At 39.9% G+C, this 26,431-nt stretch overlaps 2 protein-coding genes across 6 annotated transcripts in view; one reads left to right on the forward strand and one right to left on the reverse strand.

The window, feature by feature from the left end:
• The first annotated feature begins 313 nt into the window (after positions 1 to 313).
• LOC124607014 (methionine adenosyltransferase 2 subunit beta-like) overlaps positions 314 to 26,431 on the forward strand; it is a 68,792-nt gene continuing 42,674 nt past the window's right edge. The window contains exons 1-6 of one of the 2 annotated variants that reach the window (XM_047139172.1): positions 314 to 990; positions 1,448 to 1,635; positions 9,320 to 9,472; positions 17,068 to 17,261; positions 17,351 to 17,616; positions 17,873 to 18,055. In XM_047139172.1, the coding sequence (XP_046995128.1) occupies positions 875 to 990; positions 1,448 to 1,635; positions 9,320 to 9,472; positions 17,068 to 17,261; positions 17,351 to 17,616; positions 17,873 to 17,957 (1,002 nt within the window). In that variant the 5' untranslated portion in view covers positions 314 to 874 and the 3' untranslated portion in view covers positions 17,958 to 18,055. Of the gene's footprint in view, positions 991 to 1,447; positions 1,636 to 9,319; positions 9,473 to 17,067; positions 17,262 to 17,350; positions 17,617 to 17,872; positions 18,056 to 26,431 lie in introns of those variants that run through there. The other variant, XM_047139173.1, reaches the window with a different exon arrangement.
• LOC124607013 (translation factor GUF1 homolog, mitochondrial) overlaps positions 19,707 to 26,431 on the reverse strand; it is a 128,570-nt gene continuing 121,845 nt past the window's right edge. For 3 of the 4 annotated variants that reach the window (XM_047139168.1, XM_047139170.1, XM_047139167.1), the window contains 2 exons: positions 25,751 to 25,834; positions 19,707 to 19,952 (listed from right to left, as the gene is read on the reverse strand). In XM_047139168.1, coding sequence (XP_046995124.1) covers positions 19,827 to 19,952; positions 25,751 to 25,834 — 210 coding nt within the window. In that variant the 3' untranslated portion in view covers positions 19,707 to 19,826. The remainder of the gene's footprint in view (positions 19,953 to 25,750; positions 25,835 to 26,431) is intronic. The other variant, XM_047139169.1, reaches the window with a different exon arrangement.

A 26,431-nucleotide genomic window follows, 5' to 3' on the forward strand; every position in this document is an offset into this window, starting at 1 on the left:
TCTTTTAGGTGGCAGTGCCTACCTCTGTTTTAGGAATTTATTAACCCTATTTAGAAATGCAGGGCGTTTGTCTAGAGTCCAAAATGATTTTAAAATGACACTCTCAAAAACCGTATCAACTGTTGATCCACTACTACACCCAGCAATCCAACTAAAAATGGGACGAGAAGCTTTTAAGCAGTGAACAGCATAAACAGATTTCTATGTCATCGCAGATGCGCATGCGTAGTAACACCTGGAAGCAGCTGTCTGCAGCTACTTGAACGAACTTTTTAACTATTCTTCGAAAAAAAATGTGCCGGCGAAATATTCAATTACTCCCATCCACTATAAAATGCCTGTCGGAATATGGAAGACCAAAATAAATTTCTTTCTTGAGAATTTTCCTCAACGGTGAACAAATTGTAGCGAATGCAGCAGACAAACAAAGTTGAATGTAAAATTTTTAACTTTTTCTCAGGTGGATAGGGAGAAATGACAGAAAGGAAAAGTGCACCGTATTACAATATTACTAGTTCGAAAGCTTTGAATGTCACCCAGATCAGTTATTTCACCAGCAGTAAGTTCAGCTGTAATCTTTCCTAAGGAAATTAAAGCAAACGTATAATCCATTCGAATGCAGTATCAGCTATTGGGCCCTGGCTCCGCTATTGGGCAACGTGACGTAGTGTTAATGCGCAGAAAAAACCAATCAGCAATTTCTGCATTTCCAGAGCTGATGTCGTGTGTCTTTCCGAATCACGAGGCTAATTTGTGTAAACTGACATCTAATCATTGAAAGTAGCATTGTTCCCTGACCGAGCTGTTAGGGAACAATAGGCAACAAGTGGTTGAGAAAACATAATTACCAACGAAACGTTGAAGACTAGTTGAAATGTCAAAAGAAGTGAAACGTGTATTTCTCACAGGTGCATCTGGATTACTTGGTCGATCAGTTTACCAAAAATTTTCAGAACAGAACTGGACGGTATTTGGTACAGCGTTTTCAAGGTACAAGAGGCTATTTCCCATGTGAATGCTTATGTGGTCCAATATCAGAAACAGCTGACCCGAAATTAGTAATTAATGGTAGTTGACATGGCCCGTTCATGCAGCAGGTACATCGATGCCCATTTATAAATTAATGTACAAAACATGTGGCTTTAAGCGAAGAGTCGGCACAGTACTTATGTCAGAAGCTAATTTACAGGTGTCACTGTAGCCCTGGTATCGTGTTTTGCTGCAGAAAACACCGCATTCTTTAGTTATATTTTTCAAGTTTCGTAATCTCCGAAATGTTTCTCGTACTTGGGACAGTGAATCATTTATCTCAGTTGCTTCAGACAACTACTGTTTAACAAATGGAAAATTATCTAGGGATAAAATGACATACATAGTTAACATTATGTTTGGTCCTTAATATGTAATAATATATGTTACTTACAGCTGTTCACTTTTCTTCTTGTAGAGTTCAGCCACATTTGCACAAAATTGACCTAAGAGACGAGAATACTGTTCAAACAGTGTTGTCAGAATTCAAACCAAATGTGGTGATTCATACTGCTGCCCAAAGATACCCTGACAAGGTTGATGCTGATCCTGAAGCTGCAGTGGATATCAATGTTCGTGCAACAGAGAGTTTAGCTGCACTTTGTGGTAATTGCATAAGCTACAGCATTTCCTTTAAATGGATATATTTAACAGTTTCACTGCAGTGTATGTAATCTTCTGGATTGAAGAATTGACAAATTGCACGAGAAAACAAATTTACTGTGAAACTTAGTATCTTTCAGATTCTCATGAGAAGGATCTAATAAATCTCTATATAGAATTCTAATTACTTTGTTTCATACAATGAATTTTTTTTTTGCAAATATGATGTTATACCATAGAACATGTAAACAATGTTAGTCTACTCATTTATACTACCTGTAAGTTGGATTATTCTTGTAGCAAAAGTAGCAGAACTGCTTTTTCCAGTTCATTATTTTGAGTACATATCTACCATCACCAAAAGCTATTTTCATAGTTAATGATTTCTCTTGTATTTGCTGTAGACTAAATAATTTCAAAATTATAATTGAAATTATCAGTATCGAATGTTTTACAATATTTGTTACTTGGTCAGCTGGTTACAGGGATACAGAAACCTGTCTTCAGACAGCAGTAGCACTAAGCAGAGTTCAGGCATAATGAAATTTCATATACAAGCTCATTCTTCCTGGTGTTCCCTTCTGCAAACCATTGCCAAGTGCATGTTGAGTGTACTTCCCCATGTATTGTGTATTAGGGTTTCTTCCCTTTTACATACAAGGTGTGGGGGAAATGACTAACACTTCATCTTTAATGACCACATAAAATTACCCTCTATAACCATTTAAAACACATTTGATCTTGTGGTCTTCACACTACAAACCAATCCATTAACTACAGATTTATATGGTATGTATTCACAATAGATATCTGTTATGTCTATAGGTTCCCAATAGTACCATGCTTTTTTGTATTCAGTGGTAGATATACTCAGGAAAGCACTTCGCAGTAGTTTGCAGAGTATTTTGTTCTCTGTCAGAGAAGGAAATGTGCCATGGCCTAATCAAACAAACCATAATAGTACTACTTAGTAGTGGTATCATGCACATATTTATAATCTCCTGTAGTTCCCATCTAGGAGAAGAACCTTGCAGGATGTGCAATCTATATCCATACTCTGCAAATGACTGTGAAGTCCATGTCAGATGGTGCTTCAAATTGTGCCAGTTAGCAGGGCTTGTTCCCATTCCATTTGCATATGGGGCATGAGAAGAATGACTGTGTAAATGCCTCTGTGTATGCTGCAGTTAATCTATACTCCAATTAAAATTGCTTTGGATTGACGTCTTGGCGAGTCAAGTGGTAAGGACGAACCAGCTTTCAATCCAAGTTCATTATAGAGCACCACAGGCTTGCTGTGTTGCCTGTTTTGTAGGTACATGCAGTACTTTGTGAAGTGGCTGGCTACACGCCATCAACACTGCCCCCCCCCCCCCCCCAACTGCAATCTGAAAGCTACAAAAAATTTCAATTGGACTATAATCTTTTCCTCACAACCAGTCGCGACTGGTTGCAGTAATTTCAAGCACCCTTTTTTCAGGATAGTTTGTGTCTATCTCCACGTAATTATTATACCATTTTAGTTTATTCAAAATTTCTGTGACACTCTCCCATAGGTCAAACAAACTTATGACCTTTCGTGTTACCCTTCTCTGTATACATTCAGTATCCCCCTTGGTCTTACCTGGTGCAGGTCCCACACACTTTAGCAATATTCTAGAATGGGTTGCACAAGTGAATTGTAAGCAGTGTCTTTTTTTTAGATTGACTGCATTTCCCTAGTATCCTGCTTTACTTATGACTGAGCCTATGTGATCATTCCACGTCATATCCCTACAAAGAATTACACTCAGGTATTTGTGTGATTTGAGTTCTAACTCACTGATGCTGCAGCCATAGGATAGAATGTCTTTTCATTTTGTGAAGTGCAAAATTTTACATTTCTGAACATTTAAAGAAAGTTACCAATCTTTGTCACTTTAAAATCTTATCAAGATATGACTCAGTGTTTGTGTAGCTTTTTTCATACAGTACTTCTTTACACATAACTGCACTATCTGTAAAAAGTTTGAGTTTAATGTTAATATTGTCTGCAAGGTCATTAATATACAACATGAACAGCAAAGGAGCCAACACAGTTCCCTGAGATAGAACCAAAGTTACTTCTACATCTGTCAGTGCCACCCTATCGAAGATAATGCACTGTGTCCTCCCTACCAAGAAATCCTCAGACCAGTCACTAATTTCACTTGTTACCCCATATGATCATACTTTTAATAATAAGTGTAAATGTGGTTCTGAATCAAATGCTTTTCAGAAATGGAGAAATAGCGCATCTACCTGACTGCCTTGACCTGAGTGTCTATTAGTTCATATTTTTCAGCATTTTTGTGACAAATTCCTTTTAGGCAAACTAACTTGTGAGCTTTCATACTCCCCATCTTTGTTCAATCTCTCCCGTCAATACTATTGGGTATTGGTTCCACACAACTGAGCAATACTGTAGGGTGGGTCACACAAATGTTTTTTAAGCGAACTTTGTAGACAGCTTGCATTTTCCCAGTATCCTTCCAATGAATCAGTCCACAATTTGTGTTACCTATAACCGAGCCTGTGTGATCATTCCCCATTTTTTCGCACCCTACATCCTCAATTATTTGCTGAATGTATTTCAATCTCTGTCTTCCCCTACAGTTTTTGCACTTTATAGCTCTCTCTAGCATCATGGAGGTTATTCCCCGAAGTCCTAAGACATCTTCTATCATCCCGCCTCTTCTTCTTGCCAGTGTTTTCCCATATTCCCCTTTCTTCACCGATTCTGCATAGAACCTCCTCATTCCTTGTCTAAGTAATCCACCTAATAGACTTCTCTTGACCAGGAATGCCCCATTGCTCGTGCTAGTCTGGTTTTTATGTCACCCTTGTTTCGTCCATCATGGGTTATTTTGCTCCCCAGGTAACAGCATTCCTTAACTTTGTGATTACCAATTTTGATTTTAAGTTCCTCACTATTCTCATTTCTGCTACTTCTCATTAATTTTGTCTTTTCCTGGTTTCCTTTCAGCCCATATTCTGTTCTCATTAAATTCATTCCATTCAACAGATCCTGTAACTCTTCTTCACTTTCAGTGAGGATAGCAATGTCATAAGCAAATCTTATCATTGATATCCTTTTACCCTTGAGCCTTTCTTTTATTTCTGTCACTGTTTCTTCGATATATAGATTGAACAGTAGGGGTGACAAGCTGCAGCCCTGTCTTTACTCTTTTTAATCTGAGCACTTCATTTTTGGTCGTCCAATCTTATGGTTTCTTCTTGGTTCATGTATTTACTGTATACTGCCTCTCTTTCCCTATAGTTTACTTCTGTTTTTCTCAGAATTTCGAACATCTTGCTCCACTTTACTTTGTCGAATGCCTTTTCTAGGGCAACAGAGCCAATGAGAGCATCTTGATTTTTCTTCAGTCTTGTTTCCATTATCACATGCAGTGTCAGAACTGCCTCTCTCATGCCTTTAACTTTTCTAAAGTCAAACTGATAATTGTCTACCAAATCCTAAATTTTATTTTCCATTCTTCATATCCTCTCAAATTGTTACGCCCAGCTAAAGGTATTTACACGAGTTAACTGAAAGCAAATGTGACTGATGGCCGTCAAAGGATAGCATGTTTCTGTTTTTTTTTTTTTTAAATGCATAATTTTACATTGTTGAACATTTAAAGCAAATTGAAAATACTTCCACCACTTTGAAATCTTGTCAAGATCTGATTGGAAATTTGGGCATATTTTTCCAGTAGTAGGCCTATTTCGTGTGCAAAAACTCTTACGTTACTATCATCTACCAGATCATTGACATAAAACATGAACAGCAAGAGTTCCAGTACACTTGCCTCGGGCATACATAAAGTTAGTTCATCACTTTTTGTTGGATGTGAGGTCCGCCAGTTATGCAAAACACCGTTTTTCTCAGCACCCAAACATGTTTCGGCACCACTGTGCCATCATCAGTGGGTTTTCGTTTTTATTTATTCTGCAATGTGAACATTTTTGTTAAATGATTGTAAAATTATGTGCATTTTTAGTTCAAACAACAGATTGTTTCTTTTTGTAAATACCTATATTTTAGAATGTAATTCAGTTTTTCACAAAAAACTGAATTACATTCTAGAAAATAGATTAACTCCCAGCAAAAAAATAAAAACGAAAACCCACTGATGATGGCACAGTGGTGCTGAAACATGTTTGGGTACTGAGAGAAATGGTGTTTTGCATAGCTGGCAGACCTCACATCCAACAATTTTAACTGCAAACACGGCCAATACAAGGAGCTGCAAATCAAAATGATGGATCTTCACTTTTTGATAACTTGCTGCATCCCCCCTACCAACATATCGTCAATTTAGTCACAAATTTTATTTGGTACCTCCATTTGTTCCAAGTTTCTTAGTAAGTATTAGTGTGGTAGAGAGTCAAATGTTTTTCAGAAATAAAGAAATACTGTGTCCATTCAAAGGCCTTGATCCACAGATATTGAGAAGTTGTGTGTGAAGAGTAAGAGTTGGGGTTCATATGATAATTGTTTTAATGTTGATATGGAGGAGATGTACCTCATTATGTTTGAGCTCAGGAAATGCTCTAACATTCTACAACAGATGGATGCCAATGAAAATAGTTTTATGCATCACTTTTGCTACCATTTTTGTATATGAATGTGTCTTGTCTTCTTTCCAATTGGTGGTCACACTTTTTGGTTTAATTACTATAGATAGTACATGTTTCAGAAAGGGGCTAACTTAGCTGCAAATTCTGTCTAGAATTTGCAAGGATTACATTAGACTCTGGATCTTTGTCCAGTTTTTGCAATTTCAAATGTTTCTCGACTCCATTTTTTTAGGATGGCTTCGCTGTGCCTCTCTTGAGGATATTTTTTCATTATGTAGATGTTTTAAGAGTGATACCATAAAGGTATATACAGTGCCTTTCTAATTTCAAAATATTTGTGTTGGCACCTTCTATTTATACCGCTCAACATTATAGCGATGCAAGAAATAAACTGGGAAACTGTGGTTGTATCTGCTTTTGTAAAGAAAGATATCAAAATGGAATTCAGCATTTCTACTTTTTCTTTGCTACTTTCAATTCCAGCTTGTGTGTCATTCAGGATGGTCTGGAAGTAACCTTAGTGCCACTGACTGCCTTTACATACACTCCTGGAAATTGAAATAAGAATACCGTGAATTCATTGTCCCAGGAAGGGGAAACTTTATTGACACATTCCTGGGGTCAGATACATCACATGATCACACTGACAGAACCACAGGCACATAGACACAGGCAACAGAGCATGCACAATGTCGGCACTAGTACAGTGTATATCCACCTTTCGCAGCAATGCAGGCTGCTATTCTCCCATGGAGACGATCGTAGAGATTCTGGATGTAGTCCTGTGGAACGGCTTGCCATGCCATTTCCACCTGGCGCCTCAGTTGGACCAGCGTTCGTGCTGGACGTGCAGACCGCGTGAGACGACGCTTCATCCAGTCCCAAACATGCTCAATGGGGGACAGATCCGGAGATCTTGCTGGCCAGGGTAGTTGACTTACACCTTCTAGAGCACGTTGGGTGGCACGGGATACATGCGGACGTGCATTGTCCTGTTGGAACAGCAAGTTCCCTTGCCGGTCTAGGAATGGTAGAACGATGGGTTCGATGACGGTTTGGATGTACCGTGCACTATTCAGTGTCCCCTCGACGATCACCAGTGGTGTACGGCCAGTGTAGGAGATCGCTCCCCACACCATGATGCCGGGTGTTGGCCCTGTGTGCCTCGGTCGTATGCAGTCCTGATTGTGGCGCTCACCTGCACGGCGCCAAACACGCATACGACCATCATTGGCACCAAGGCAGAAGCGACTCTCATCGCTGAAGACGACACGTCTCCATTCGTCCCTCCATTCACGCCTGTCGCGACACCACTGGAGGCGGGCTGCACGATGTTGGGGCGTGAGCGGAAGACGGCCTAACGGTGTGCGGGACCGTAGCCCAGCTTCATGGAGACGGTTGCGAATGGTCCTCGCCGATACCCCAGGAGCAACAGTGTCCCTAATTTGCTGGGAAGTGGCGGTGCGGTCCCCTACGGCACTGCGTAGGATCCTACGGTCTTGGCGTGCATCCGTGCGTCGCTGCGGTCCGGTCGCAGGTCGACGGGCACGTGCACCTTCCGCCGACCACTGGCGACAACATCGATGTACTGTGGAGACCTCACGCCCCACGTGTTGAGCAATTCGGCGGTACGTCCACCCGGCCTCCCGCATGCCCACTATACGCCCTCGCTCAAAGTCCGTCAACTGCACATACGGTTCACGTCCACACTGTCGCGGCATGCTACCAGTGTTAAAGACTGCGATGGAGCTCCGTATGCCACGGCAAACTGGCTGACACTGACGGCGGCGGTGCACAAATGCTGCGCAGCTAGCGCCATTCGACGGCCAACACCGCGGTTCCTGGTGTGTCCGCTGTGCCGTGCGTGTGATCATTGCTTGTACAGCCCTCTCGCAGTGTCCGGAGCAAGTATGGTGGGTCTGACACACCGGTGTCAATGTGTTCTTTTTTCCATTTCCAGGAGTGTATAACCAGAATTCCTTTGCAATATATTACAGATCTTTCGAAAAGAAGCTGCTATGGTAGTCACTGATGCTTCACACATTGCTTTTTTGACAGCTAAACACTCCTTATGCGGCAGTACATTCTACTTTCATCTATAACCCTATCCCTTGGCTTACTCCTATTGTGCAGTAAGTAACGGGTCTTTAGACATTTCTTTACGGAGACTGTGTACCATGGAGGGTCCCTCCCATCATGAACGGATCTACTAGGTCAGCCTACTTATTTATGAGTGCTTGTGCCTTGTAATGTGACTATGCAAATCCATTTCAGCTGAACCTGATTTTTATTATCTGTGACAAAAATGGCCTTTTGATGCACATTTGAATAGTATGTAATAAACACAAACTTTCCTCACTAAACTGAACTGAATAAGTGGCTACTGGCATAACATGGCAGCATTACATTACACAAAAGGTGCATTACTTTCTGCATACTGGACTCACATTCGGGAGGACGACGGTTCAATCCCGCGTCCGGCCATCCTGATTTAGGTTTTCCGTGATTTCCCTAAATCGCTCCAGGTAAATGCTGGGATGGTTCCTTTCAAAGGGCACGGCCGACTTCCTTCCCTAATTCGATGAGACCGATTACCTTGCTGTTTGGTCTTCTGCATAACCTTTGAATAATATTAAGAGTCCAACAGTCCAGATGTTTTTAAATTGTATTTACTATTTCTTGTATTTCAACACAGAAGTGGAATTTCTGCTTGTAATTTTTATTCTCAATATTTAATTTACAGCCTTACAAAGTGAAGCTCATGCATGGTGATAAAGAGGGTAATATTGTGCTGTGTTGTGCTGCAGATGGAAAAACAAGATCTTCTCATTTAATCAGTGTACATATGAAAACTGGAAATTAACCTTTACAGCCCCTAGTATAAGAAAGGTGGCAAGACACCTAAGCATGCAGCACCTGAAGTAGTTTCAAAATGTGACATCCATTTTCCATACACATTACTTACTCTGGTTATAATTCTACATGATATGTTTAATGCAGGCAGTTTTTGATTATATGTATAAAACTGTTTATATTCTCTTTGTCAGAAATGAAGGTTACATTTGCATGTCTTAATTTTTTCCAGCCAAAGAAAGAGTGCCTCTTATTTACATCAGCACAGATTATGTATTTGATGGTAAAAATCCTCCCTATTCAGAAGAAAGTGTCCCCAGCCCTCTAAATCTTTATGGGAAAACAAAACTGCAGGGAGAGGAAGCTTGCATGGCAGCTTCATCAGGTAGATATTCTTGAAAAGTTTTAGTTTTATAGAGACAAATATGAGCAAATTCAGTTGTATATAAAATGGTAAGCAACACTGAGACAAGCAGCATTAAACAGGTGCATGTACAACACATGAATACCTGAGACATGGAAAGTCAAGAACTGTATTTTACGTTGAGTTAAATATGTAAATAATATAACGAAAAGCAATTTACTTTGCCTGTAAATCAATACTCCAAAATAATTGCTTTCCATTGACAGATAGTCGTCGTAACTGCTGTCTGCTTCATGTCTGCTGTGCAGCGAGCTACGTTAATTTAAGTATTAACTGTATTTTTCTTACTTGTCACTTCTTCCGTGTGTTTTTACTTTTAGGAAGCTTTAATTGTCAAGTGTTAGTAATAGTGTTCCATAGATTTCGTGTTTGTTTTGAATACAGTCAGAGAGAGTCCCTTTAGTCAACCATAGTGCCAGTAGTGCTAGTGTTTGTTTTCAATACAGTCCAGACACAGGTAGTGCAATTTTCGTTGTTTTCTACAAGAAGTGTATAGCAACCACAGTTTAGTCAACAATCAGCCGCCTTTAGTGAATTAGCAGTCTAGTTAAAAGTTGATTAACTCTCTACAGTAAATTGATTTCTTAGGACGGATAGGATGTGTGACTGCTGTGTACGGACGCAGGAGGAGCTGGCCACTATTCGCGAACAGCTGAACGTGTTGATGGCCGCGGTCAGCCGTCTTCAGGCTGCTGCCTCATAGTGTAGCGGCAGTGGGGAGTCTGGTGTGTCGCATGGTACACCCCAGGTGTTACATGCTTCACACACGGTCCCTGCTGTCGAGACATCTTCGCAGGTTCCGGGCGCGGCTGGGCCACCCTCTCCCCAAGGGGGAGGCGGGTTCAGCGGCATTCGCGGCGCACGAGGTGGAGGGTCAATGTGGAGGCTGGCCGTGTGGCATTGCCCGCTCTGCCTGTGAGTGGACATGTGGCCGCTCCTTCAGCAAGGTCCGAGCAGGCACACGGGGGGAGGGGTTTATTAGTTATTGCGAGCTCCAACGTTAGGCGGGTGATGGAGACCCTTAGGGAAATAGCGGAAAGGTCGGGGAAGAAGGCCAGTGTTCACTCTGTCTGCTTGCCGAGGGGTCTCACCCGAGATGTGGAGGACGCCCTGCCGGTGGCGATAGGGAGCACTGGGTGCACCCGACTGCAAATTGTTGATCATGTCGGCACCAATGACTCCTGCCGTCTGGGTTCAGAGGTCATCCTCAGTTCGAATAGGCAGTTGGCGGAATTGGTGAGGGCGGAAAGCCTCGCTCGCGGGGTGGATTCTGAGCTAACTATTTGTGGTATTCTGCGGAGATCTGGGGTGCAAATTTCTTGACCTCCGCTATCGGGTGGAGAAATGTAGGGTCCCCCTGAATAGGTCAGGCGTGCACTACACGCCGGAAGCGGCTACAAGGATAACGGAGTACGTGTGGAGTGCACAAGTGAGTTTTTTAGGTTAGAGAATTCCCTCCCTAGGCCTGACAAGACACCTCCTGAGACGCGGCAAGCTAGGAGTAGGCAAAATGCAACAGGGAATAACAATATTAATGTGCTAATAGTAAACTGCAGGAGCATCTATAGAAAGGTCCCAGAACTGCTCTAATTAATAAACGGTCACAATGCCCATATAGTACTAGGGACAGAAAGTTGGCTGAAACCAGATGTAAACAGTACTAAATTCCTAAACTCAGATTGGATTGTGTACCACAGAGAAAGGCTGGACAGTGAAGGGGGAGGCGTGTTTATAGCGATAAGAAGTGCAATAGTATCGAAGGAAATTGACGGAGATCCGAAATGTGAAATAATTTGGGTGAAGGTCATGGTTAAAGCAGGCTCAGACATGGTAATTGGATGTCTCTATAGGCCCCCTGGCTCAGCAGCTGTTGTGGCTGAGCACCTGAATGATAATTTTGAAAATATTTTCAGTAGATTTCCCCACCATGTTATAGTTCTGGGTGGAGATTTTAATTTGCCGGATATAGATTGGAATACTCAAACGTTCATAACGGGTGGCAGGGACAAAGAATTCAGTGAAATATTTTTCAAGTGCTTTATCTGAAAACTGCCTCGAGCAGTTAAACAGAGAACCGACTCGTGGCGATAACACATTAGACCTTCTGGTGACAAACAGACCCAAACTATTTGAAACAGTTAACGCAGAACAGGGAATCAGCAATCATAATGCGGTTACTGCATCGATGATTTCAGCCATAAATAGAAATATTAAAAAAGGTAGGAAGATTTTTCTGTTTAGCAAAAGTGACAAAAAGCAGATTACAGAGTACCTGACGGCTCAATACAAAAGTTTTGTCTCAACAACAGATAGTGTTGAGGATCAGTGGACAAAGTTCAAAACCATCGTACAATATGCGTTAGATGAGTATGTGCCAAGCAAGATCGTAAGACATGGAAAAGAGCCACCGTGGTACAACAACCGACTTAGAAAACTGCTGCGGAAGCAAAGGGAACTTCACAGCAAACATAAGCATAGCCAAAGCCTTGCAGACAAACAAAAATTATGCGAAGCAAAATGTAGTGTGAGGAGGGCTATGCGAGAGGCGTTCAATGAATTTGAAAGTAAAGTTCTATGTACTGACTTGGCAGAAAATCCTAAGAAATTTTGGTCTTATGTCAAAGTGTTAGGTGGATCAAAACAAAATGTCCAGACACTCTGTGACCGAAAACAAAGGAAGTGGGTTACAGTACGCTTGTTCGCCAACTGCTTGAATACTGCTCTGCAGTGTGGGATCCGTACCAGATAAGGTTGATAGAAGAGATAGAGAAGATCCAACGGAGAGCAGCGCGCTTTGTTACAGGATCATTTAGTAATCGCGAGAGCGTTACGGAGATGATAGATAAACTCCAGTGGAAGACTCTGCAGGAGAGACGCTCAGTAGCTCGGTACGGGCTTTTGTTAAAGTTTCGAGAACATACCTTCACTGAAGAGTCAAGCAGTATATTGCTCCCTCCTACGTATATCTCGCGAAGAGACCATGAGGATAAAATCAGAAACATACCGACAATCCTTCTTTCCACAAACAATACGAGACTGGAATAGAAGGGAGAACCGATAGAGGTACTCAAGGTACCCTCCACCACACACTGTCAGGTGGTTTGCGGAGTATGGATGTAGATGTAGTTCCTATTTTTAAGTTAGAGGTAAGCATAAGGTTTTGTTCCATAGCAACTGGCTTTTTACAGTCATACTGAAGGTGGTTTGTTCTGTAAGTTATTTGACAATAATTAAAATGACTTTTCACACGTATCCAAGCAAAATAATAATATACTTCAGTGACTAAGTGTCAGGCCATAAATCCAAAGGTCAGTTGTAGGATTTTTTCTACCACTGTCATTACTCTCACCTCTGCAAGGATTGCTAATATGAATAAAAGCCAAATTGTGCCACGATTTGAAATGCACATTAAACTGTATGTCCTCATACAATGGAGTAACTCGGTTCAAAGGTTGGATTGTGGCAAAAGCACGGTACCTCCAATAGGATATGCCAAGTAAAACAATGTAGTTTTCACACCAGTCTTTGGACTGAGAACAGCTTGACCCTTTTTTACTGCATTATTTTTACGAATGCTGTCATTGACTTTCCTCTAAAGGTGAGTAAATTTGTGCAAGTTGGTTGAAGAAACTACTCCTTCAAGTTCTTGAATGTACTAACACTTCTGCAAGTTTCGTTAACTTGCAGGAGTAGCTTCAGCAATTTACTGGAAACAGTTCTTGTATTTTGCTGTAAGTACTTACCAGTTGCTGGAAGTTTTTCTCAAACTTGCAGAAGTTTTGTTGTTCAGTATGGATATGAAAATTTTAGTGTTGAAGTGGAGAATGGCAAAATATGGGCCCAAACAAATGTACCATGGGAACCTCTAAACATACACTATGTGATCAAAAGTATCCAGACACCCCCAAAAACATATGTCTTTTATGTTAGGTGCATTGTGTGCTGCCACGTGCCACCAGGTACTCCATATCAGCAATCTCGGTAGTCATTAGACATCGTGAGAGAGCAGAATAGGGCACTCCGCGGAACTCACGGACTTCGAACGTGGGCAGGTGATTGGATGTAACTTGTGTCATACATCTGTATGTGAGATTTCCACACTCCAAAACTTCCCTAAGTCCTCTGTTTCTGATGTGACAGTGAAGTGGAAACGTGAAGGGACACATACAGCACAAAAGTGTACAGGCCTACCTCATCTGTTGAAGAGGGTTGTAATGTGTACCGTATTTACTCGAATCTAAGCCGCACCTGAAAAATGAGACTCGAAATCAAGGAAAAAATTTTTTCCTGAATCTAAGCCGCACCTGAAATTTGAGACTCGAAATTCAAGGGAAGAGAAAAGTTTTAGGCCGCATCTCCAAATCGAAACAAAGTTGGTCCATTGTAATATGAGACACAATTTAGGTCGAATGAATGATGATACAGCTACAGTAGTTTGGTTCGAGTCGTAAGCTTAGCAGTTAAGCTTTACCAGGTAGCCATTGCTATGCGTCAGGCGCTCCGTTCGTATTTATACGGGTACCCTTCCTTTTTCACATGCTTCGTCTGGTTTTAATTGATTGCTTATTTTTCTTTGGTCTGATAAGCGCAGTTTTCTTTATTATAGGTGTTTACGTCTGCCTAAGCTGAAAATGCATTACTGTTCTGTGTAATGCATTGTTTGACGCATTCTGACAGTGCGTGTTTACGGCCTGTCGCCGCTCGCGGCATGGCTTGCTTTTGTGCGCGCATCCGCCGCTTACAATTAAAAAAAAAAAAAGAGACGAATTGTCTCATTAGCGAAACAATGGCAAGAGACTGCTATTTGTTGTTACTTACACTGCTGCTTTCTTTGATAATGATCAACAAGAACCAAATTATAGACTGCGTATGATAGATATTCTGAACGAGAGTTTAGCGAAAAATTTTCTCCGTTTGAAAATCTCTGCAGACGCCTCTTTAGTACATTACATTCTGCACAGAAATTAGAGTCATCTTAGATTTAAAAATCTAGTCAATTACCGTGCTTCATTTCTGACTGTATCATTGTTAAGCATAAGAATAATACGAATATAAACATGACACGATATGTATATTCTTCCGCGTTTGCTGTTGTCTCGCCCTAGTTTCGTGGTTTGTTAGGCAGACAGGATTTAAATGAGATAGCAGCAAACACGAAACAATACATGGCAAAATGTTTATATTCGTATTATTCTTATGGTGACGAGAATACTGCATGTGATTCACAATTTATAAAAGTTCCTATTAGCAACCATCTCTTCTCACAGATAGGAAAAAATTCAGAACGTAGAGTTGGCCGTATTGACAAACATCCCAGTCTTGCCAGTAGGGTTTTCGTAGTACATTGAAATGCTGCTACATTCGAAGATGAACAATACGGAATTTGTATTTACTTCGTTGGATAATGTATGAAAATGCAGTGTTCGAAACTCGGGGTGGAGAAAAAAAAGCTCGTCTTCCACCTTCTATTTTAAATTTATTTACTGACGCAGAGGTTTTGGCACCAGTATTTATCTTTGTGCCTACAAAGCATGTCTGTGTAGCGCTAAATATATTCGACGGCAGAAGTAAGTTGTGGTGGCACCCACCAACATTTTTCAGAACTTCCGCTTGCTTTGCACTCGATTCTAAGCCGCAGGCAGTTTTTTGGATTACAAAAACCGGAAAAAAAGTGCGGCTTAGATTCGAGTAAATACGGTAATAAGCAGACATCTATCTAGACCATCACACAGGAATTCCAAACTGGATCAGGATTCACTGCAAGTACTATGACAGATAAGCGGGAGGTGAGAAAACTTGGATTTCATGGTCAAGCTGCTGCTCATAAGCCACACATCACGCTGGTAAATGACAAATGATGCCTCGCCTCCTGTAACTTTGCACGACTGAACAGTGGAAAAACGTTGTGTGGAGTGATGAATCACGGTACATAATGTAGCAATCCGACAGCAGGGTATGGGTGTGGCAAATGCCCAGTGAACGTCATCTGCCAGTGTGTGAAGTGCCAACAGTAAAATTCGGAGGCAGTGGTGCTATGGTGTGGGTGTGTTTTTCATGGAGGGGGCTTGCACCCCTTGTTGTTTTGCATGGCACTATCACAGCGCAGGCCTACATTGATGTTTTAAGCACCTTCTTGCTTCCCACTGTTGAAGAGCAATTTGGGGATGGCAATTGCATCTTTCAACACAATCGAGCACCTGTTCATAATGCACAGCCTGTGGCGGAGAGGTTACACGACAATAGCATTCCTGTAATGACTGACCTGCACAGAGTCCTGACCTGAATGCTATAGAACACCTTTGGGATGTTTTGGAACGCCGACTTCATGCCAGGCCTCACCGACTGACATCGATACTTCTCCTCAGTGCAGCACTCTGTGAAGAAAGGGCTACCATTCTCCAAGAAACCTTCCAGCACCTGACTGAACTTATGCATTACTGAAGGAGGGTGCCACGAACTTGTAAGTCATCCGGAAACTTTTGATCACATAGTGTATGTAGTTGTCCACCGCAGCCAAGGCAGTGCAGAATGAATTTAATGATTATTTTGTATCACGAGAAGGAAAAGTTGAATGGTGGCACAGACATGTTATTTTAGCTGATTTCTTTAAATGTTAGCAGAAACATTAATTCATTACATTTGTCATAAAAGTGATAAATACTGTTTGTAAACATCAAAGAGTAATTACAGAGTTATCTCTTAACAATATATCTTGCCACATTTTTGCATCCTTTTTCAAATATTTGATTGTTCATTAGAAAAGAGATGTTCGAGACTAGGATATGACACTCGAAAGTTTTTAATCTGAGTGAAGTCCTCTGATTTTATTTCACTCAATAATGCTTCTTGATAACTTGAATATGTACGCCTCTGTATCCATTTCTTCACCTTAACATTTCTTTTTTCTTAACTTTGTTTTTTGTGATGATTTTTCTTCAGTAATAATAATAATAATAATAATAATAATTCAACAATGGTGGCTGCTCTGTTTCTAACTAAGACACTGTAAACTTCCATTTGCGTTTCTCTTGGCACAACTCTGTTGGAAACACTTCTGCAAGTATTTGCAGAAGTAAACTAGGGCAAGTTTTTGTTCTAATGAAAACATCTCACCAGCAAGTGCTTGCAGATGTTAACTGTAAGTAGACGCATGCTTTAATAGAAATCTTGTACTCTACAGTAAAGTGTCATTATGAAATCTCCAGCAAAAAAAAGTGAAAACAAAATTGTGCAACAAAGAATATTTTTAAAGTCAGGTTTTTAAATCAGGCATACTGTAATAGTGACAAAGTGACATCAGTAATAGCCAAAGTGATTTATTAATACTGTACTACCTATTTCCAGATTTCTATTTTCACAATCAGGTACCAGAAATAGTAGTTAAAAATCTCAAAACACGACATACAGTGTATTTGAACCATTATGACTGGTTACTAATCTCAGTTTCATTTCATACTCTGTAGAAAGAACAGTTCACTGTAATTAAGATGCTTAATATACTCAAAGGGACCAAGCATATTTGTTAACCTTTTTTTTTTTTATATTTTTTTTACTAGGGAACATTGTTTTACGTATCCCAGTCCTTTATGGCCCTGTAATGCATCTGGCAGAGAGTGCAGTAACAGTTCTTTTAGAAGCACTGCTAAATACTTCTAAAGAAAGGCAGGTGTCAGATTACGAGCGTCGCCGACCATCTCATGTAGACGATATTGCTGAAATCTGCCTGGGACTCGCTGATAGGAAACTGAAGGTAATGCCCATTTCAATGAATTTGCCTTTGGTAACTATTATTACAAGAGTGTTAGAGTATGAATTATATATTTCTGACTTTAATTGCAGGGTGAACCGATTCATGGAATATATCACTGGTGTGGCAAAGAGATATTTACAAAGTATAAAATGCTGCAAGAGATGGCAGATATTTTCCATTTGTCCAGTTCACACATTTCCCCTGCTCCTGCACCTCTTCTCAGCTCCTCTGCCACTCGACCTTATGACACAACCCTTAACACTAGTAGACTTATGGAACTCAATATTCAGTGTCACACGCCTTTTAGGCAGGGCATAAAAGCAGCTCTTGAACCATGGATAAGAGAAAACCAAAGTTAAGTGAAATTAGAACTGTACATATAAAATTTTAGTTACATATAGTTTGTCTGAGCATTAAAAAGGTAAACAAAAGAAAATACTCAATATATCGTGTGTGTGTGTGTGTGTGTGTGTGTGTGTGTGTGTGTGTGAGGGAGAGAGAGAGAGAGAGAGAGAGAGAGAGAGAGAGAGAGAGAAAGAAAGGGGAGGGGCTTGGTAAAACAAAGGCTGTATTTTGAGCACTGTATTAATAAAATAAAATTTACTTTTCAGAGAGAATAAAAAGAGAAAAAGAAGCCTGTTGTTACCCTGTCACCCAAACACAAACTTCCTATTCAGCCATCAACTATCTTGTTAAATGCATTTTGGAGCCAGTAATAAAAAATAAACTTCATTCCTCATCTGTACTGTAAATGGAGCAGGAAACTACACAACAATAAAAAGCATTTATTTGTATAACATAGTCTGTTAATTCTGTCTCTACATATTCAGGGGATAGGAAAAATAATATGAACAGTGGGAGTAATGGGATGGTTGTGCTTGACGGTCAGCAATGCAGGTAATGCGCAGACCTAACAGAGTTTCAAAGATGGCAGATTGTGGGTCCTGATAAGTTGGAGCATTAGTACCCAAGACAGCCAAATTATTGAATGTTTCAAGAGCAACTGTTTCAACAGTTGTGACAGCCTACACAAAACAAGGAAAGACATTATCATGTAAACGTAATAGTGAGTGCAAATCAAAACTAAATGGCAGAGATCATCATAAACTAACACGAATTGTGTTAAAAAAATATGAAACGACGGCAGCTTAAGTGACTGACGAGCTCAACAGCCATCTTTGTGATACCATATCTATGACACTGTCTGCCAAGAACTCCACAGAGCGAATATTCACGGACGAGCTGCTATACTGAAACCATAAGTGATGACAACTAACACTGAGAAGTGTAAAACATGGTATCAGGAGCATAAATCCTGGATGGCTGATCAGTGCAAACACGTCTTCTTGATTCCAACGGTTAAGCATGGAGGAGGAAGTGTGATTGTTTGGGTAGCCATATCACTGTATTCTGCTGGTCCCATCAATACTCTCAAAGGCCCGTTACAGCAAACAATTATGTGAACATTTTAGTTGATCAAGTGCATCCAATGATTCAAATGTTATTTCCCAACAGTGCACCCATCCATACAGCCAGGACAGTACAATCATGGTATGAGGAACATGCAACTGAACTGCAGCATCTTCCATGGCCAGCACAGTCCTTGAACTTGAACATTATTGAATGTTGCAGGGCAGTATTGGAGTGCAAACTCCAGAGCATATTTCTGCCTCCCTCGTTACTACAGGAGTTAGAAGAGGTTCTGATCAAAGACTGGCATAACATTTCTCTGGAGACTATAAATCATTATATGCCAGTATTCCAAGAAGAATCACAGCTGTATTACGGGCAAATGAGGGTCCAGCCCCTTATTAATAAACCATTCCCAAGTAAGTAAATGTGTTCACATTATTTTGCGTATCCCCTGTACACCTCCTTCCCATTCTGGGTACTTATATAATAATTAAAGAAGAGAAGCTATTGAAGATAACCACAGGAGCCTAAGCTGCCTAATGTGCTAACACTTGCATATTTAGTTTGGTTTTATTGCCTCTTGCTTCTTCATTATAAGGGTTATCTCATTAAGTGCAACTGTGGATGGCTGCACTACCTTCCTGGAAAACTGTACATAATTTGTGAGTAGATTTCAATCTTAAATTTCTTCTCAGCTTCTAAACAAGATCCATCTATGTATTAGATGTACATCTGTATCACTGATATGAAGAATAATGTAGATGGCTTACTTTTTTACTTTTGTGAAAATTACCAAGACATGTTTCAAATCATGTAAAAGTTTGAAAGCATAGTAGAGGAATACTTCCCTTATCTTACAAATATTCTCATACATCTGGAATTCAGATTTTATCATGCCACACATATGAATGAGTGAGCCTTTGCTAAAATGTGTGAACAGGATACTTACGATATTAATTTCAGAATGACAGAAATGCCAATAAGTTCCCAGCTTACTCCAATGATATAAAAATATGTGTTCATCATACAAAATTTCAAGTCTTAATTCTTTGTTATTTATCAGTCGAAATTTTGCACAAAAAGGAAGTTTAAATACAAGTGGAAATGAAAGCAATAATACCGTAGTTATAACAATAGTAAATAATCTTTAATTTAACGCTTGAGAACATCAATAAATGTTTCTCGAGGAAGACCAATATTAGCAACCATTTTCATTTTCTTCTTGCCTTCAGCTTGTCTTCTCAGTAACTTCATTCTTCTAGTGACATCACCACCATACTGCAAAAAATACCATCAGTTGATCAAAAATTAATTTTATTTTTGAGATTATACAGAAATCTATTTCATTGCTCTGTATTAGTTATTTTAGTTTTCCTTGGGGGTCTGTAACAATGTGCTGTGGAATAAGTTGCAAAAGAACAGAGAACCACATTTATTGAATTTTTTTAATGTGATAGAGAACTTGCTAATGTCTCTTCGACATCAATTCAAGGTCTGTAACTATGTGAGGTTAGGACACTGGACTTAGCATTTTGGAGTGGGATTCAGATATCCATCTGGGCATTAAAATTTTCGTTTCTCTTGGTTCCCATAAACTGATTAAGGCTAACATGACACTGCTTCGCTTAAAAAGTACACTGTCACTTTCCTTCCCCCACCTTTGCTTGTGCTCGGTCTAATGGATTCATTAATGATGGGATTTAAAACCATAATTTTCCTTCCATTCTTTTCACTATGATTCATATAAAAATCAAAGACATTTATCTCTAACGGTAAAGATAGCTGTTGTTGTTGTGGTGGTCTTCAGTCCTGAGACTGGTTAGATGCAGCTCTCCATGCTACTCTATCTTGTGCAACCTTCTTCATCTCCCAGTACCTACTTCAGCTTACACCCTTCTGAATCTGCTTAGCGTATTCATTTCTTGGTTTCCCTCTACAATTTTTACCCTCCACACTGCCCTCCAATACTAAATTGGTGATCCCTTGATGCCTCAGAACATGTCCTACCAACCGATCCCTTCTTCTAGTCAAGTTGTGCCACAAACTCCTCTTCTCCCCAATTCTCTTCAATACCTCATCATTAGTCATGTGATCTACCCATATAATCTTCAGCATTCTTCTGTAGCACCACATGTTGAAAGCTTCTATTCTCTTCTTGTCCAAACTATTTATCGTCCATGTTTCACTTCCATACGTGGCTACAGTCCATACAAATACTTTCAGAAACGACTTCCTGACGTTTATCTATATTCGATGTTAACAAATTTCTCTTCTTCAGAAACGCTTTCCTTGCCATTGCCAGTCTGCATTTTATATCCTCTCTACTTCGACCATCATCAGTTATTTTGCTCCCCAAATAGAAAAACTTCTTTACTACTTTAAGTGTCTCATTTCCTAATCTAATTCCCTCAGCATCACCTGACTAAATTCGACTACATTCCATTATCATCGCCCCTTCTTTTGTTGATGCTCATCTTATACCCTCCTTTCAAGACACTGTCCATTCTGTTCAACTGCTCTTCCAAGTCCTTTGCTGTCTCTGACAGAATTACAATGTCATCGGCAAACCTCAAAGTATTTATTTCTTCTCCATGGATTTTAATACCTACTCCGAACTTTTCTTTTGTTTCTTTTACTGCTTGCTCAATATACAGATTGAATAGCATCGGGGAGAGGCTACAACCCTGTCTCCCAACGACTGCTTCCCTTTCATGTCCCTCGACTCTTATAACTGCCATCTGGTTTCTGCACAAATTGTAAATAGCCTTCCGCTCCCTGTATTTTACCCCTGCCACCTTTAGAATTTGAAAGAGAGTATTCCAGTCAACATTGTCAAAAGTGACACCTATTCTGTTTGTTTTGATCTAGGGGAAAAACATCTGTCTGATGTAGTGCCAGTTTTGCTGTGATTGGTGATCATAACAACATATAGGGCCATTTCTTCCCGGGGTCCAAGTGACCTGTCCTTTTTAACCTAACTTGATGTATTCCTTTTCCATCCCTGAGGAAGGAATTAATAGTTCTGACAGTTTTCCATTTATGGGCAGTACTAAAAATTTTGCCTCTTTCAGGTAAGTACTGACCAGCAATTCTGTATCATAATTTTCAACACAGAAAAAGTGACCAGTAAACCACTAGTAATAATAAAAATACTGAAAACTTCAAAAATTTTCTTGAAAAATTATGAACCATGGATGAAGGGCTACAGGCAAATTTTATGTTCCTAGATTTTCAGAAAGCATTTGACATGATGCCCCCACTTAAGTATGTTAATGAAGATCCACGCATAAGGAACAGGTTCCCAGATGTGCAAGTGGCTCAAAGACTTCTTAATTAACAGTATTCAGAATGTTGTCCTTGATGGTGAGTTTTCATCAGAGACAAAGGTAGCCAGGAGTGACTGAGAGAGGTGTGATAATTGCTCTTGTTCTTCATATGCACAAGTGACCTGGTGAATAGGGGGAGCAGCAATCTGCAACTGTTTGCTGATGATGCTGCTGCAGTATATGGGAAAGTATCAATGTTGAATGACTGTAGAATAATACGGGATGAATTAAACAGAATTTCTATTTGGTCTGATGGATGGCAGCTAGCTCTAAATGTAGAAAAGTTAATGCATATTAGGAAAAATAAAAAAAAAATAAAAATAAAAAATGCTGCAATGTTCAGATGCTGTCACAGTCACGTCAGTTAAATATCTAGGTGTAACACTACAAAGCAATATGAAATGTGGTAGTACGGCCGGAGAATAGTTGCCTTCAGTATATTGCGAGAATTTTGGGAGACAACAGACACAACACTAGTATAACAGCAGCACTAGTTCCACCCATTCTTGAGTACTACTCACTCATTTGGAATTCCCATGAGGTCGGATTAAAGGAACATATCAAAATTTTAGAGGTGTGCCGCTAGATTTGTTGCCAGTAGCTTCACTCAAAATGCAAGTTTTATGAGGATGTTTGTGAACTCGAGTGGGAATCCCTGGAGGGATAATTATATTTCTTTCATGAAATACTACTGAGAAAATTTAGGGAATTAGCATGTGAAAGTGACTACAGAACATTTCTACTGCCGTCAACACACATTTTGTGTAAGGACCATGTTGTAACCTGTTGTGACCGCGACCGTGTCAGTCACAGGGTGGCCAAGAAAGCATGGTGGGATCAAACGGAGAGCGGCCCGTGAACAAACAAACAAATGGAAAGGATGAACACGAAACGACGACGGACAATGGAGAGAGACCTTACGACGACAACATGCAAGAAGCAACGGAGTGACAGAGACAATCAAACGAATTCAAGATGTGCACTAGTAATGAAAACAAAGAACAATAAACACGCTGTCTGTTGTCGAGGCGATGTGTCGAGACTCACGCAACGATTAGACTCGCTGGCTGAGCGAGAGGCAGGCGCTTAAATACTCTATCGGGGGTGAGCTATTGGCCGCTGGAACCACGTGTTCCACTGCGGCGCCCTCACACTAAATGTGGGCCAGGACACGCACACCGCCACAGCTTACAGTGCGGTGGTGCAGAGACCTCTAGGAGTCTTCGACGTCCATGACGTCTGGCGGGGATTCAAATTCCGCTGTGCGCGGTACCAGAGACCATGAAAATAAGATAACTGAAATTAAGGCCCATACAGAAGAGCCATATAGAAAGTTATGAGTGAAACAGAAAAGGAAATGACTAGTAGTGATTCAAGATTCAATCTGGCATGCACCATAAGACGGATTGCACAGTATGTACATAGATGAAGATGGGTACTCTAGTACACGTGACTACAGCCAGTAACTTCTGAAGTATTTGTTTACTCCCAGAATTTTCTTACCTTTTAAGGCTCATCTTCAGATGGAGCTTACTGAAGAATCATCTTTGTAGCTTGATGCTGTGCACTGGCTCTGTTACAGAAGATAATTTATCACATGTGTTATTAGAGCAAAGTATTTCCTATCACCTCATAACAGAGCCAGTACACAGCATCAAACAATGAAAATAAAAATGATTCTTCTGTATGTCACATCTGAGTATGAGCCTGAAAAGGCAAGAAAACCAGTCTCTGTGAATCAGTTAATATTTCAAAAGATGCAGTTTTTGTATTCTTGAAAATTGTTTGCATAACTGAAGTGGATTACTGGTGCAATAAATGCTTCAAGGGTTCAACAACAGGGAGAGTGCTGTTTGAAACTATTTGGAAGATTAAAACCGTGTGCCAGACTGGCAGTTGATCCTGAAATCTTGTCTTTTATGGGCAATGCTCTTGCACCAACTGAGATATGACTCTCGACCCATCCTTGCCACTTCATTTCTGACAAAATGAAATATTCATTCTGGAAACAACCCTCTAGGCTGTGATTAAGCCACTGCTCTGCAATATTATTCTTTGGAGAGTGCTAGGTGTGCAGGAGAACTTCTGTGAAGTTTGGAAAGGAGCAGAGAGGAACTGTTAGAATCTGTGAGGACAGATTGTAAGTCATTCCTGTATAGTTTAGTTTGTAATGAGCATTATCCATGACAGGCACCATTCTAGGTCTGAGTCCGGGAGTGGCACACACTTTTAATCTGCTGGGTATTTTAAACTTAAGGCTATTGTTAATGTATGTCAGTTATATTGCTAAGTTTGAAAAGCTGTAAATTATCACATTATGCAATTAACTGTTTGTCCTTAAGCTGTCTCCTGTACATTCAATCAACGATTTACACTCATACTTGATGACAGAAACATTGTGAGTCTAGTTTTGTAAAACTGAAAAACTTAATAAAAGGTGAAGACTGAAAGAAATAAATATAGAGGTCAGCAACAAAAAGAATAATTTTATCCGTAGTTAGATGGAAGGGAGGTCGCAGATATATTTCAACAATTTAAGGGAGTAATATTTCTCAGCCACAGTTATAATATTAATCACATGAAAATTGACACATCTTCAAATACGCACCATCACAAGAATCACAATACACAAATGGCTCATAGATAACTACTGTGCACATGTTGTGTATGTGTTGTAATCTGATTCAAGAATGATGGTGGGTGGTGCAGGTCGAGGCATGGATGGGGACTGCAGTGTTGCCAGTTCCAAGCAATAGTTCCAAGATGCGAAGACACGTGCTTTTCACTTGAAGGAAGTGTGTCGCCTGCAAAATTTGTCTCTAACTTTTGCAGAATTTGTCAGCTGGTACACCATCAGCAGTGACAGCTTGGAACAAATGGAATAAAAATCCACTAAATAACTTCCTAAAATCATATTTAATGCTCGCACTGGCTAAGACATTCACAGCAAAGAACTCAAAAACACTACTGAACACTTAATGACTGTCGGAATATGCATGATGTAGGTGTGCAGAACAAGCTCATATTTGACCGCCATCATTTGTGACTCAAACTATAGTCTCAGTATATAGGATGACCATGGAAATAAGCTGTTGGAAGCTGTGAAAATTACTTTTGACCAAACATGCTCACAATTCAATGTACATGGTAGTCAATAAAAGAACTGCCAAGGCATGTAAATACAGATAACTTCATACCAAAAATTTTGCCCTTTTTTTTTTTAACATTCTCTTTTTATTGATGTTAAACTAATGTCAGATAATTGTTGATTTCATAAAAACAAAGTGTGTATACAAAAATAGTTGTCTGTTCAGCCTCAACAACTGAGTACTGCCATTTCATTGATGACACACTTGATGGATTATTAAATCAACAACAAACAGATGAGATAAAGTAATATATTTCATATATGAGAGACTCTTATGAAGCAACTATCTTAGTAACTTATATAATGGCTGGCATATTTTATAAGACAGCAATTACAAAACCAAAAGTTTCATGTATTGCAAAAAATGGAAAGGGTTGTAATCAATATAGTTATACAATGATTTCTTTGGTGCTATAAAACATTTTCTACACACATTAACTAGGTCTTTTATTCAGTTTTTAAGCACTGGAATACTAGAAGGCAGTCTCATTCTAGCACTGAGGGCTAGGTTTTGTTGAAATAGTTACCCATTATCTTCCAACAAGAAGGTCAACTATATCTCACCAAGATCAAACTGTGTATGGGAAGTCGCATATACTAACCAGCTTAGCAGTGACATCTTTTCTGTAGGGTTTTAGAGTTTCTCGTGCAACAATCTTCCCTCCAACACAAGCTTGAATGGCTATCTGAAAATCAGAGTGTGATATAATCTTTAAGAAATAGTTAATATTTAAAATACAAACAAATATCTGTTCATTTCCATCAGACTGTAAATTGTGTTACACAGTGGGAAGATCTAAATAATTTTATCTCATTAAGTGTGAGGTCAAATATACTGGACTGCATTTATGGTTAAATACCTTTCTCGCAAGAGAAATGTGAGAAAGGGATTCTGTTAGCACATCGTTGCTAACACTGTCTAACAAAAGGGTGTGCTGGAAAGTAATGCCTCTGAAATTTCTATGTGAAAACTCATAGCTTTTTAAATAAAACAAACATTATTAACAATGTACATCTTTATTCATCATGTCCACATATTTAACTCTCAAAATAGTCACCCTTGCGACAAACACTTTTCTCCTGAGAGACCAATCTGCTGACACTGACAACCTCACCTGTATTTGCACTGCTTCATCACTGTCAAACTGAAGTCCTCAAAGATATTCTTTAAGTTTTGGAAACAGATGCAAATCATACAGGGCTAAGATGAGACTGTATGGAGGATGGACAATGACAGTGAACCCAAGGCGTCAGATTGTTGCAAATGTTGCAGTGCTCATGTG

This window comes from Schistocerca americana, chromosome 3, assembly GCF_021461395.2.
Source record: "Schistocerca americana isolate TAMUIC-IGC-003095 chromosome 3, iqSchAmer2.1, whole genome shotgun sequence".
NCBI lineage: Eukaryota > Metazoa > Arthropoda > Insecta > Orthoptera > Acrididae > Schistocerca > Schistocerca americana.